Raw genomic sequence first — 12,815 nt, 5'->3', positions numbered from 1 at the left:
CCTTTAAGGGGCGCTTAAGGCGCCGTTTAGGAAATGCCGGCCTCTCCCCACCACGCCGCTGCTCCCTCCCACGCCTTTGCTCGCCACCTCCACCGCCGTCCAGCCCCACCCAGCATAGAGTTCCCTCGCCGCCAGATACCGCCGGGCCCCGCGCGGCGACGCCGTCGAAGAGGACGCGCGCGCCATGGCGGATTCGGCCACGCCGCTGCTCTCCTCTCCACACACACACACCTCCGATTCATGTCCTTGGAGCTCGCATCGGAAAGATTGAGCGGTGGCCAAGCAATCTCAGGCATTGGGTTCTTCTCAGTTTTTTTTCCTTCTAAAGAATCCACTTGTTCCGGAGAAAAAACAGACCTAAGCTATTCATGTGCTCATTTCCTGTTATTGTGTTACTTGATTCTTCTCTGTATTTTATCTACAGTGTTCAGAAATTTTGCTGTTTGCTCTGTGCTCTTGGTTGTAGCTTAAGCGAGCAGCAGATAATGTTACTGCCACCTAACTCGGTTGGAAGTATCAGTTAGGCTGTCTCCACCAGGTGGTGACTGAAGATTGCTAGCCGGCTTCCGCTGTTGATGAGCAGGATGATATTTATTTCCCAGCCGATTGGACGGTATGGTTCCGCATTCTTGTGTGGTTCGCCATTTTCATGATGTAATTTTGCGTGCTCACTTGTTTCATCCATATGTTTGGTATCAACTTAGGTTTCCTCTCTATGTTGTTAATGTCTTTCTTGTGTAGAGGCAACCATTGGGAACCCAGAAATTCTTAGGCCAAATGTGTAGTAACATGGTTTATTAGGAACAGGGCATATGATGGGCTTGAAGTATCTGCAAACAGAAGGTATTGACCGACTAACTGACGTCTTTGTCTACGAGGTCAAAGTCATGGTCTTCTCCTTCCACATCACATCAAATACACCATGGTCAAAGTCATGGTCATCTCCTTAACATCGCATCAAATACACCACTGCCGCACCCAGGTCCACATCCACAGGGACATTTACTAGGTCATGGTCATATCGTTTAACACGGCATCAAGTGCACAGCACATCCGCAGCCACACCCACAGCCACAACCACACGAATCCACTTCCGGTCTTCCTTGGGTCAACTCTAAGTTTTTGCAACCATGGATATATATGCAGTAGGAAGGCAGTCATGAAAGTGGCACCTACAACTACAAGAGAAGGTACTGCTGCCTGACCTGAATTTCTCTAGTGCAAGGTATAGTGTAGAACTGTACATTGATCATGGGCATCTTGCCAATGATCTTCTCTATGTTGGTACTCGATTCAGTAGGAAAGCTAACAGCTCTAGCATCCGGAGTTGCAACAAGCCAACTGAGCCCCGAGGGGAACTGGGCACAACCATCACGTGCCGTGGCCACGCTCGATGGCTGCCCAACGAGCTGCGGCAGCGTGAGGTTCGGCTATCCCTTCGGCATTGGATCCAGGTGCTCCCGTGGGCCTGACTTCAACCTCATCTGCAACGACACCACTCAGCCCCCCAAGCTCTTCTTGCATGACGGCATCACAGAGGTGATCGACTTCGATCCTTTTTGGAATTCAAACCTGATCTCGGTCTCCTTCTCACATACCATACCCATGAAATCTGGGGCCAGTCTCTACAATTTGTCTTTCAAACCACTTGGGAGGCACTTCCATGTATCCACTGATTACGTTGCTCTAAACATCACCGGCTGTGACCTGGAGGTGTACTCTGTCAAAGAGAATGCCACTCAGCCGATATGTGCAACTGTGTGCCCAGATCCAGGGATCACTGAGATGGTGGCTATGCACAACTGTAATGGCTTTGGATGTTGTCATGTAGACGTGGAAAACGATGCCGACACTTATCAGTTCAAATTTGTCTACGGCCACAACCCGAAAAACACCAAAGCACACTCTAACCAGACCTCTCAGTTGTGGGATAAAATCAGCATAACCACTGATCGCTTTCGGCTCTCATGGGATATTGGGAATCAATCCGCCTGTGTTGCCTGTAAGAGTGAGCATGCTGGGTGTGGCTACAACTACTATACGGGATTCATATCATCACCAAGTGGCTACCGGTGCTTCTGCCACGACGGCTATACAGGCAACCCCTACATTTCACATGGCTGCTCCAGCAACAACAAAGGTAACATGTTTTCCTAATTAAGCGGCCAAACGCACAGCTGCTGTCAGGCATTTTGGACCTTTGATACATTCTAACCTTTTACCGATCAATTTAGGATACAATCCAACCCCAAGCAGGGCTGATTGCACCCGTCAGTGTGGTAGCATTGATGTGCAATTCCCATTCGGCTTTGAAGAGGGTTGCTTTGCCAGGGAAGAGTTTCACTTCAATTGCACAAATACAGCGTCATCGGCTATTTTGCTGCTGAGGGATTTGGAGGTAATTGCCTTGGAGGTAATCGGCGTGAATGTTGATGAAGGGACTATTAATGCCACCATTCCTGACCAACAATTGGCGAACCCTACGTCTGATTCAGGACAAAGCAGTCTTTTTTCTGCATATGGGTTGTTTCTCTCTATCAAATGGGTCGCTGCTAATCTAAGTTGCGCAGAGGCCCAACATAATAGGTCTGGATATGCTTGTGTGAGTATCAACAGCAAGTGTGTGGAAGTAAGTGCTGAAAGGGTCTATGCTGGTTATCGCTGCAAGTGCTCAGATGGCTTCCAAGGAAATCCATACATCCAAAGTGGTTGTCGAGGTACTCCTTTGTTCTCTCTAGGATTATAGATGATACAGTCCCTAAAACTGGAAAAATGTACTACTGGATATTTTAACTCTGTAAAAGAAAGTTGCACACATGTATTAGAAGATGTGTGCTATTAAAATAACTGTATGTTACTACTTCTGTAATTAGTCCGTGATTTTTTTACTACTTCTAGTTTGTTTATCATTCATGCAGGTTTCAGTTAATTAATTGATTTATTGTTTCATATTAATGGAGCGACGTACTGTGTTCTATGTTACGTCATCTGAAACATAATATAAGCAGTTTTAGAATTTTTGCCATTCAAATAATTTAGTTTTGACCGTCAATATAGAAATTTACCAACATGGACAATACTAAATTGATATTAAGAGATTAGTGATGAAATATATTTTCCTAACATATAATATTTCTCTTTGAAACAACATATTTTCCTTGAAATATAGTCAAAATGTTACTATTAGGACCATGACGATGTCCTAAACTACTTACTGTATATCAGAGGGAGTATGTAATTTGTCAAAGCATCTTATCAAGATTTTGTTAATTTCAGATATTAATGAATGCCTTCAACCCAACAAATGTAAAGAGATCTGCCATAATACCGAAGGAAGCTTCAATTGTATTGAATGTCCTCGCAAGACAGAGTATGATCCATTAAAAATGCAGTGTACTAGGATAAAACAACAGACTCTACTTGTAGGTATGACTACATTTTTGTTACATTTATTTATGATAGACAAGATATAGAATTAAAAGAGTTTAATATCCGCAGGTATAATTATTGGGCTGTCATGTGGTTTTGGCATTCTACTTCTGAGCTTCAGTGTAGTGCTTCTCACGCATAAATGGAAAAGAAATGTTCAAAGGCAACTAAGAAAGTACTATTTCCAAAGGAACCAAGGTCGTCTCCTAGAAACTTTGATATCATCTGATGGAAGTGCAAATGACAAAACAAAGATTTTCTTGTTCGAAGAATTAGAGAAGGCAACAAATAACTTTGATCCTGCACGTATCATTGGCCGTGGGGGTCATGGCATGGTTTACAAAGGCATATTATCTGATCAGCGTGTTGTTGCAATAAAAAAGTCTAAGGTCATTGAGGAGTGTGAGATCAGTCAATTCATCAATGAAGTTGCAGTCCTCTCTCAGATAAGGCACAGAAATATTGTAAAGCTCTTCGGATGTTGTCTCGAAACCGAGGTTCCACTGCTAGTGTATGACTATGTATCCAGTGGCTCACTGTCTCAAGTTCTTCATGCTGATCCAAGTGATGGTTGTTCTTTGTCTTGGAGTGATTACTTAAGGATTGCCGTGGAAACAGCAGGAGCTCTATCTTATCTCCACTCTTCAGCGTCAATATCAATCTTCCATCGTGATGTGAAGTCCTCAAATATACTCTTGGATGTGAACTACACAGCTAAAGTTTCAGATTTCGGCGCGTCTAGATTGGTTCCAATCGATCAAACACACATTGTCACGAATGTGCAGGGTACATTCGGGTACTTAGACCCAGAGTATTTCCACACCAGACAGCTGAACGAGAAGAGCGACGTGTACAGTTTTGGCGTGGTGCTGGTGGAACTTCTGCTCAGACTGAAGCCTGTTTTTACAAGCGAGTCGGGCACGGTCAACAGCTTGTCAAGCTATTTTCTCCAGGAGTTCAAGGAGGGGAGAATCGCAGGCATTGTCAATCCCCAGGTCCTTGAGGAGGCGACCGAGGAAGAGATCAACGGCGTCGCCTCTCTTGCAGAACTGTGCTTAAGGCTACGTGGCGCGGAAAGACCCACCATGAAACAAGTGGAGACCGAACTGCGGACTCTGCGAGCAAAACGCATGAACTCATCCCAAGCAGATCCAGGGAGTGAAGAGAAGATGCCACCAAGGCCAATAGCTCGAGGGACTCGATCTTCTCATCAATCGTCTGCGACGGAATCAGGTAAGAGAGTCGTAAGGTCGGGACGCAGCGAACGGTCCTATCGCTTGGAGGGAGACTGCGAGAGTTCATGCCATCTGCTAGCCGAGCACCACGCTTAGATGAGTCTGTTCTATTGAGTTTGTAATGATGGATAATTTGTTTCCCCTTTCTGCAACTGATGCTAGGGCTTGTATTACAGATTAGTTAGATTGGCGTTTTAAGTCACTTTATGCCCAGATCATTTCAGGCACCATGATTATATCCGTTTTTCGGTTGGAAGCGTGCTTGTTATATGTAAACTGATCTTAATGATTTGGGGTGAATTACTGGCATATGCATAATAATGATTTCGTTTTGATTTCCCTAAAGTTCCAGAAATATATAGTTTTATAATGGGAAATTTCAATAGAGAAGAGATATAACATATAAATCAAGAAAAAATTTGATGAAAAGGTGAAAATAATACAAAAGGAAAATTATGATGCATTCAGGGACAAATATCGATACGATTAGGAGCAAATAGCATTCACAAGTTGTATTTTCTCTATTTCCGTTCAAACAAGGGACTGCAACTTGCATCCAGTAAGACCTTTTTGACTCGCGACATGATTCCTGTTTATAGACCGTACCTAGTAGATTTCTCTGCTCCATCATCATCAGCAGCAGCAGCAATGCTGTTCTTCTTCCCATTAGCACCATCAGCTTCAGTGCGCATGTCCTGCAGAATGCAACAGGCTTCCTCCCAAATGGAAACAGACGCCGCTTCGTCGCAGCCTAGATCGCTCAGATTCTCACGTAACAGCTTGGCTTCCTTTGCAGCACCCTGCTTGAAATATCGTTTTGCGATAAATTTCAAGAAATGTGTACAGATCTGTCTATGTGAAAAAACAGTGAGGGTAGAAAGGTCTGCATTTTTGCACTTACCACCATGGCAGCGCCAGCGCCATCTGAAATCTCAAGGATGTGGATGTAAAATTGGCATTCTGTAGAAAATGTTGTCTCCTACTCCTACCAACAACAATTTCAGAACAGAGGGAGTAAACCATAACTTCAGTTCCAAAGGTGGACCGCTAATATTACCCAGATTTGATTACAAACCAAGCAGGTTCAAAATATGGTTCATGGCATCAATCCAACGTTAATATATAGGTACTGAAGGAAACAGACAATCTCACAACTATAAAAGACCATCTCAACTAAGTTCCACCACAACCATCAGCCCACGTCAAGTTAGCCATCCTCTCCCACTTCTCTCCCTTTTCTAGTTTGGCCTGCTGCAGAAGTTGATACCATTAGCATGTCAACAAGTTGTGGAAAAGCAGAGAAAAACTACAACGTTTTGATAGTTGTGCTGAGGGAGAAAATTTGCATATGGCATTAATAAAATCTTATCAATTGTTACTGTGGGAGAAAATACAATCTTCTGGCCAAGTCATAAATATATTATTAAACAAAGTCTACCGAACAGCAACACTCGTTTAAAGGATGTCAAATTGGCACAAAAAACAAATTTTATCTACTATTCCACTAACCTACTATTTTTGACATCTTTAGGCAGAGCAATTACTAAGTCCTTTTGAACCCCGACAAGATGAATGAAGAATATATACAGGCCTCTATCAAAATGTGCTAACGGGCAACAATGTTAGCAAGCCTTTATCAATGAAGAATATATACAGCCTTAATCAAAATCTGTTTCACCTAATATAACAAACTTTTGAACCCCGATCTCAGAACAAGAAACAGGAGACAGTAAATTTGAGTGGGTCATTCAATACATTCTACTGTCTTCAGAATGACAGCATCAAATTATCAACCATCAGAACAGCAACAGGTTGGCATAAAGCCAAACAAGTTATACTTACAGTTATTATGCAGTTTCCATGTAAGCTTCTTCTTCGGTCTTCTTTTTCCACACGTATTCTTCCCCAGTCTTCTGATTCACATTCTCCATGTTTTCCTTAGCATCATTCGTTTCTGTGCACCCATTACTTAGTGTCCTCTTCTTATCTTCCTTGCCACTAGATGCAGTACAAGTCAAATCCCCAAGAGCTCTGATCCTGCTTATAGTAACACAACACAATATACATTGCTATTACATATACATGATGCCTCTCCAAGACCCTAAACAAGAACAAATAAGATACGCTCTTCTATGTACGTACCTTGAAGATTTCCCTACTCCAGCAGCAGCAGCAGCAATGTTGTTCCCATTACTACTCTCCATGTTTTCCTTATCATCACTCCATTCTGTACAACCATTACTTCCTAGCTCCCTCTTGCAATCTTCCTTGCCATTAGCTGCAGTACAAGTCAAATTCCCAGCAGTGCTGATCCTGCTTATAGTAAAACAACATGATACATTACTATTACATATACAGGAACAAACAATATGCTCTAAAAGACCCTAAACAAGAACAAATAATATGCTCTTTCATAGACCGTACCTAGTAGATTTCTCTGCTCCATCATCAGCAGCAGCAATGCTGTTCTTCCCATTAGCACCAAAAGCTTCAGTGTGCATGTCCTGCAGAATGCAACAGGCTTCCTCCCGAATGGAAGCAGACATTTCTTCGTCACAGCCTAGATTGCTCAGATTCTCACGTAACAGCTTGGCCTCCTTTGCAGCGCCCTGCTTGAACCATCGTTTTTGCAGTAAATTTCAAGCAATGTGTACAGATCTATCTATGAAAAACAGTGAAGGTAGAAAGGTCAGCATTTGGGCGAGCCAGACACTTTCTTACCACCATGGCGGCACCAGCAGCGGCGGCGATGGATCCAGACCCTTTGTACTCCCTCCGTCCGAAAATACTTGTCATCAAAATGGATAAAAAGAGATGTATCTAGAATTAAAATACGTCTAGATATGTCCCCTTTTATTCATTTTGAGGACAAGTATTTCCGGACGGAGGGAGTACAACATAAGACTGATGGCATGCTCTCTGATCTGATTGCAGAGCATGCAAGCCATGATACCAGAGTTGTATCTCCCGCACATAGCCCTCTCGCACATCAACTCAGCCTCTTTGCAGATACACTAGTTGAAACCAAAAATTTAAATTTGTAGTTAGTGCAAAGAAAGCTACTACTACTGCTTAGTAAATGGAACAAGGACTGATACAGATTAAGTAGGCATGCACATACCACCAAAGCAGCAGCGGCAGCATATGCACCAGCATATTCACACGCTCCATCAACTATGTCCTGCGCGTGCTGCTTGATTTTGTGGCTCAGGGCAGTCTCAGTGTCAGTTAATTTTATCTTGTTCCTCTCACACAGACCGATGAACTTGGCCTCCATCTCCAGACACTTAAAACCATCGTTTTGCAATTGATATAAGCAAGTAGATTAGCAAGCAGTTAAAGAATGGATGACCATTCAATCGAGCTAGAAATGAAGCAGGGCAAAAATACTTTCAGTTATTCCAGAAACTGAAGAAGAGCCGGTTTATGAGTAGTTTGTATTATGGAGACCAAACAACATTTACGCACTACATTGAAGGAATTCATAGGATAGAAATTCTTTCTACTAGGTGCCTACCTAGTAGGATGCTTTTGGGAACTCTATAGATTGAGTGCTGAGTCAGAGCATTAACAAATAAACTGATCATGCAAAAAGAAAAGTCAACCAATTTATCATCAGTAGCGCACATGAATGAAACACAATAATATGAGCAATACTCCCTCCGTCCCAAAATTCTTGTCTAGATTTAGTAACTAGATACATCCGTATCTAGACAAATCTAAGACAAGAATTTTGGGACGGAAGGAGTATTAAAGATACACTACAATCCATAAACAGATGGGGAATAGGCTTTCTTTGGGAACCTGAATACTTTGGCAGACCACGGTTGTTAAAACCTTTCCTGATAGATGGGTCAAATATCTAACAGATGCAGGCAGGAGTTGAGATTCCAATTAGATTACTTTGCCGGCGAGAGGAATGAGGCGGCCATTCTCATTTGTCCATGCAGATCGGACCACAAACTTGTGCCGAGTACAGGCAGAGTCATCAACAGATTCAGGAGGATTGCGGAGGTAGTACTCGCAGAGGTACTCCCGGTAGAGGGGCATGTCCGGACCGAGGCCCTGATAGATCGGCAGCAGCCTCCACCATCCCCATGCCTTCTCCATTTGATCTATCCACCACAACCAAGTACGCAGAAGAAGCAGATGAGCACAATAACATATATACGAATTCAATTGTTCATTAGGATGAAATGGACGGCTACTCAACGACAGATGAGGTTTGGGGAACAAATTGGCCATCATCAACAACAACTCTATCCAATGAATCAAAGCACAAAATCGTGATAGATTTCCACAGCGGAGAAAATCGATCAGCATACCTGGGTACCTGATGATCTTTGCCGAAGGTACCGACATATTTGTAAGTCTCAAATTACCCTCCACTTGCATCAGAAAAGCCCACCACTTGATGCGCATCCTAGCATCGCGGGGGGGATAGTCGATGCCGTTGGCGGCCAACACCTCAGGGTCGTAGCGGTGGAACAACTCGTCGTCGTCGTCCATCCTGAAGTTCGCCATCACGGAGGGCAGCCGCCTCGGATCTGATCTGCTCCCTGCTCTAGCTAGGGTTCTTGGTGGATCGAGGGAAGGTGGGAGGGGATTTATAGGGTTTCTACACATGGAATGGAGCGAATGGATCCCATCTATATTTTGAATTTCCCAACTGCTCCGTTCCGAGCAAACACGCTTGAGCACCGTGAGAGCTATGTGTATTTTATTTTTATCTCTTTTAGGGAAGGAAATGCGTATATTCTTATTAGGAACCGCTCTATTGAGCCAGCCTAACACTGAAGCTGGGCATGAGTTTTTTTCGTGTGGGATATTCACCTTTTTTTTTTTGAGACACTGTGGGATATTCACCTTTGTAGCATCAGTTATCTTTGGGTTTTTTTTTCGTTTTTCTTTGTTTTCTCTGGTTTTCTTTGTTTCCTTCTTTGGTTTTAACTAGTTTTCTTCTTTTTATTTTTCTTTTCTTTTTTTTCTTTTTCACCAAAATATATATTTTTTAATACACCATGTACATTTTTCGTATACATCAGGAATATTTTTTATACATGTTTAACATTTTTAATACATGTTTAAAAAATGCAGATATATGTTTTCATATCTATTTGTTTCCATACACATTGTATATATTTTTTACATCTAAAACATTCTTTTATATACATTTAAAATTTTAAAATACATGATTAACAGTTTTTCAAATACTTGTTTTGAACATTTTCTCGTATACATGGTGAAACATATTTTTCTATGATATGAAAATTATTTTTAAACTATGTGAACGTTTTTATACATTGGATAAACATTTTTGAAGAAATGTCACAAACATTTCTTTGTGTTGCGTGAACATATTTTTTATATGTAATGTAAAAAAACGGTGCGAAACATTTTTTTAATTACATGAACATTTGTTTATATTGCACGCTCATTTTTTTTAATGCCACGTACATTCTATTGAAACACGTGAACATTTTGTAATGTCACGCACATTTTTCTTCAAAGGTACAAACATGCTTTTGAAAGTTGGGTGAACATATTTTTACATTGTATTTCATAAAAATTGTAATGTCCCACACCACTTTGGAGCTCGAGGTCATGGCAAATGTGGTGCACGAAGGAGATCGGGAGTAGGTGTCGTGTGGTGTGGTGCGGATCATGTCGGGCTGGCAACGTATAAATAGTGGGCGCCGACTGAGCCAAGCGGTGGACCGTGTGAATGTCGGCCTAGAGTAGGATTCTCGGCAGTCGCTTGTTTAATGCCGACGCCCGCTACGACCCTGAGGTGTTGGCCGTCGAGCTTGTTTAATGCCGACGGGCTTACGGGCAGACGGACGGGCAATTGGTTTGAATGCGGAGAGAGCAGTCTGGTCACGTCCCTCCGGCATGAGTAGGCACGAAAGCGCGGGCGCTCTCAGTGAGCACGCCGCTTCAGTGCCGGCTCCAGTGAGAGGTCGTGTCCACTCTGGTTCGACATGAATGCGCTAGTGCTCTGGAGAGGCGCTGACCGGCATGAATATGCGACAACCGCTTCTGGCGGGAGAGGGTCTTGGGTAGGATCGGGGTGTCAGATGTGTGTGTGGCGGCGGTCCAGACGCCGCAAAGCCCTTGGTTTGCCTCTGGTTAGCGGCAAAACAGACGTCCAGACCAGTCCGTGGAGCGATGGGGTACCGCATTGGATGGAAAAATGTGGATGCATGTGTTTTGAGGGTCCGCGTTGGAAATGCCCTAATGCTTCTTCAAAGTATAGGTACAACTTTGGAATGGAAGGTGGCACCTAATGTTTTTAAAGACATGTTGATACTACATTTTTACTTTAGTGATTTAAAATCACAGTGAGTCCTTAGGCATGTTGATACTATCAAAAAGGGATGAGGGTGTAATAATGATCCTTTTGCTTTGTGTGCTTAAATGTCAAAGTCCAAAAAGTCCTCATGCTCTTTCAAGTGCTCCAGTACGTTTTCCTAATGCCATGCAACTAGGTATTGTCAAAGCACTTCACTCAGAACCATCGAAACATCTAGATATAGTCGTCGTTCCAAATCCTAGTTCAATCGGATCCTCCAACATTCCATTTGGAACCACCAAAGCAACATGGAAAACATTTTGTTATCACGTCAAAAAATTCGAGTCATTCCAGTCGGAACTTCCGGTGTGTTAATAGAGAGTGTGCCCTTGCTGAGGTACTCACTTTGGAGCCAATGATTGATTTTCATTCGAACCTACCTATGCATCTGAAAGTTGTCACTTTTGTTCACTTCAGAGCCACCGAGCAAAATTAGATGGAGCCTCTGATATGTGCAAAAGGGTGAGTAGCGGTAGATTTTTAGTCTAGCCTATTTATACCCCCACCTATCCCACCGGTTCAACTTGAAGGAAACTCACTCCCATCATATGTTCTGAGAGAGAACCCCACCTAATTGTGCCAATTTCAAACTCTTTGATATCTAATCTACTATTGCTTTCGACTCCTACGTATCCAAATCCATAGCCAAATATTGAGAGAGCTTGAGTGTTGAGGAGATTATCTATTGAAGCACAAACAAGGGATTCATTGTCAAGCAATCTCCATCTTATTACTTTTGGAGGGTGTGCACCTCCTAGATCGGGTAGGTATTACTTGGAAGTCTCCAAGTTTGTTAGAACCCAAGAAGGTTGTACGGGCTTGGAGATCGCCTACTTCGTGAAGATATACCTTAGTGGGCTGGCCCTTCGTGGGCGCAAACCATGTTGGAATACGTTTGGTTGCTCCTTTCTGGACCCTTTGTGGGTGAGTCCTTCATGGACCTTATTCCTTCGTGAAATCACAATTAGGATATTTTTGATCTTGAATCCTTCATGAATCGAAGCCTCCATCGATGTGGATGTAAGATCGCGCCAACTATCCAAACCATGAATCTTCAACGAGCCAATTATGTTTGTGATTCTCTCAACTCTACCTCCTCTTACTTTGCACTTTTGCATGTCTTTACTTTCCACTGCCTAAAATCTAGATTTGCATGTGTATGGTGCTCTATTGATTGCTAGAAAATTCTAAATATGCCAAGAATTTAAAACTTGGGAAAAGAGTCCATTATTGTGCTTAGTATTCTATTCACCACCCCCTCCTATAGACTACCGATCCAACATATTTGATGTTGACTTGGCTCCATTTTCATTGTCGCCATGCAGTTGTGTACAAGATTGGAAAAGGCGCTAGGCATAAGCGAGGCCATTGGCCTTAGCCTAGCGCCCAGGCGGTGCTTAAGCGGCGTAGATGTAGCCTAGATGTATGTATATTTTGGATATCAGGGTGTATTTGGGTTTTACAATGTATACATATATTGATTTAAGGCATATAAGTAAGTAAACTACCAACTAATGCAATTGGAATATGACCTTTTTGGCATGTTTGGGCAATAAGGTATGATTTCTCATTCGAGCGGACAATTTCTTGCTTGTCCCGCCTAGAGTTTTGCTTATGCCCTAGGCGAGGCATTTGGTCGTTGCCTAGTGCCTAAGCACCTCCTAGGCACTGCCTTTTCCAACAGAGGTTGTGTATCCTCATAAGATGGCGGTGGAGTGGGTGGATCAACTGACATGTCGTACACCTCCGGTGAGAACAAGAAGTATGAGATGGTGGTGGAGTGGGTGGATCAACTGACA

General features: G+C 42.9%; 2 protein-coding genes across 5 annotated transcripts; one reads left to right on the top strand and one right to left on the bottom strand.

Annotated features, from left to right (window-relative positions):
• Positions 1-49: 49 nt before the first annotated feature.
• Positions 50-4,966, top strand: LOC123113727 (wall-associated receptor kinase 3). 4 transcript variants are annotated; one of them, XM_044535031.1, is made up of 5 exons: positions 50-1,190; positions 1,298-2,140; positions 2,235-2,717; positions 3,277-3,426; positions 3,499-4,966. In XM_044535031.1, the coding sequence occupies exons 1-5, from the start codon at positions 1,013-1,015 to the stop codon at positions 4,758-4,760; spliced, it is 2,916 nt and encodes a 971-aa protein (XP_044390966.1). In that variant the 5' UTR covers positions 50-1,012; the 3' UTR covers positions 4,761-4,966. The 4 variants fall into 4 exon arrangements, with proteins under 4 accessions (XP_044390966.1, XP_044390968.1, XP_044390967.1 ...); XM_044535033.1 differs by lacking the exon at positions 3,277-3,426; XM_044535032.1 differs by having other exon boundaries at positions 50-2,140.
• Positions 4,967-5,704: 738 nt separating this feature from the next.
• LOC123117232 (uncharacterized) lies at positions 5,705-9,325 on the bottom strand. The gene is made up of 8 exons (XM_044538041.1): positions 8,990-9,325; positions 8,469-8,779; positions 7,786-7,950; positions 7,386-7,678; positions 7,089-7,273; positions 6,807-6,977; positions 6,507-6,701; positions 5,705-5,915 (listed from the first exon to the last, which is right to left on the bottom strand). The coding sequence occupies exons 4-7, from the start codon at positions 7,458-7,460 to the stop codon at positions 6,512-6,514; spliced, it is 621 nt and encodes a 206-aa protein (XP_044393976.1). The 5' UTR covers positions 7,461-7,678; positions 7,786-7,950; positions 8,469-8,779; positions 8,990-9,325; the 3' UTR covers positions 5,705-5,915; positions 6,507-6,511.
• Between the last annotated feature and the right edge of the window lie 3,490 nt (positions 9,326-12,815).

This window comes from Triticum aestivum, chromosome 5B (assembly GCF_018294505.1).
Source record: "Triticum aestivum cultivar Chinese Spring chromosome 5B, IWGSC CS RefSeq v2.1, whole genome shotgun sequence".
Classification (NCBI taxonomy): Eukaryota; Viridiplantae; Streptophyta; class Magnoliopsida; order Poales; family Poaceae; genus Triticum; species Triticum aestivum.
The sequence above is the reverse complement of the archived record's forward strand: the minus strand, read 5'-3'. Positions and strand labels throughout refer to the sequence as shown.

Excerpts from the sequence above, each read along its gene's own strand:
- LOC123113727 (XM_044535031.1), top strand. The coding sequence starts at position 1,013 with ATGGTCATATCGTTTAACACGGCATCAAGTGCACAGCACATCCGCAGC. Across the intron at positions 2,718-3,276 it reads CATCCAAAGTGGTTGTCGAG|ATATTAATGAATGCCTTCAA; the intron begins GTACTCCTTTGT and ends TGTTAATTTCAG. Across the intron at positions 3,427-3,498 it reads ACAACAGACTCTACTTGTAG|GTATAATTATTGGGCTGTCA; the intron begins GTATGACTACAT and ends TAATATCCGCAG.
- LOC123117232 (XM_044538041.1), bottom strand. The coding sequence starts at position 7,460 with ATGACAAGTATTTTCGGACGGAGGGAGTACAAAGGGTCTGGATCCATC. Across the intron at positions 7,274-7,385 it reads CTGCTGGTGCCGCCATGGTG|GGCGCTGCAAAGGAGGCCAA; the intron begins GTAAGAAAGTGT and ends TGGTTCAAGCAG. Across the intron at positions 6,702-6,806 it reads GGAGTAGGGAAATCTTCAAG|GATCAGAGCTCTTGGGGATT; the intron begins GTACGTACATAG and ends TACTATAAGCAG.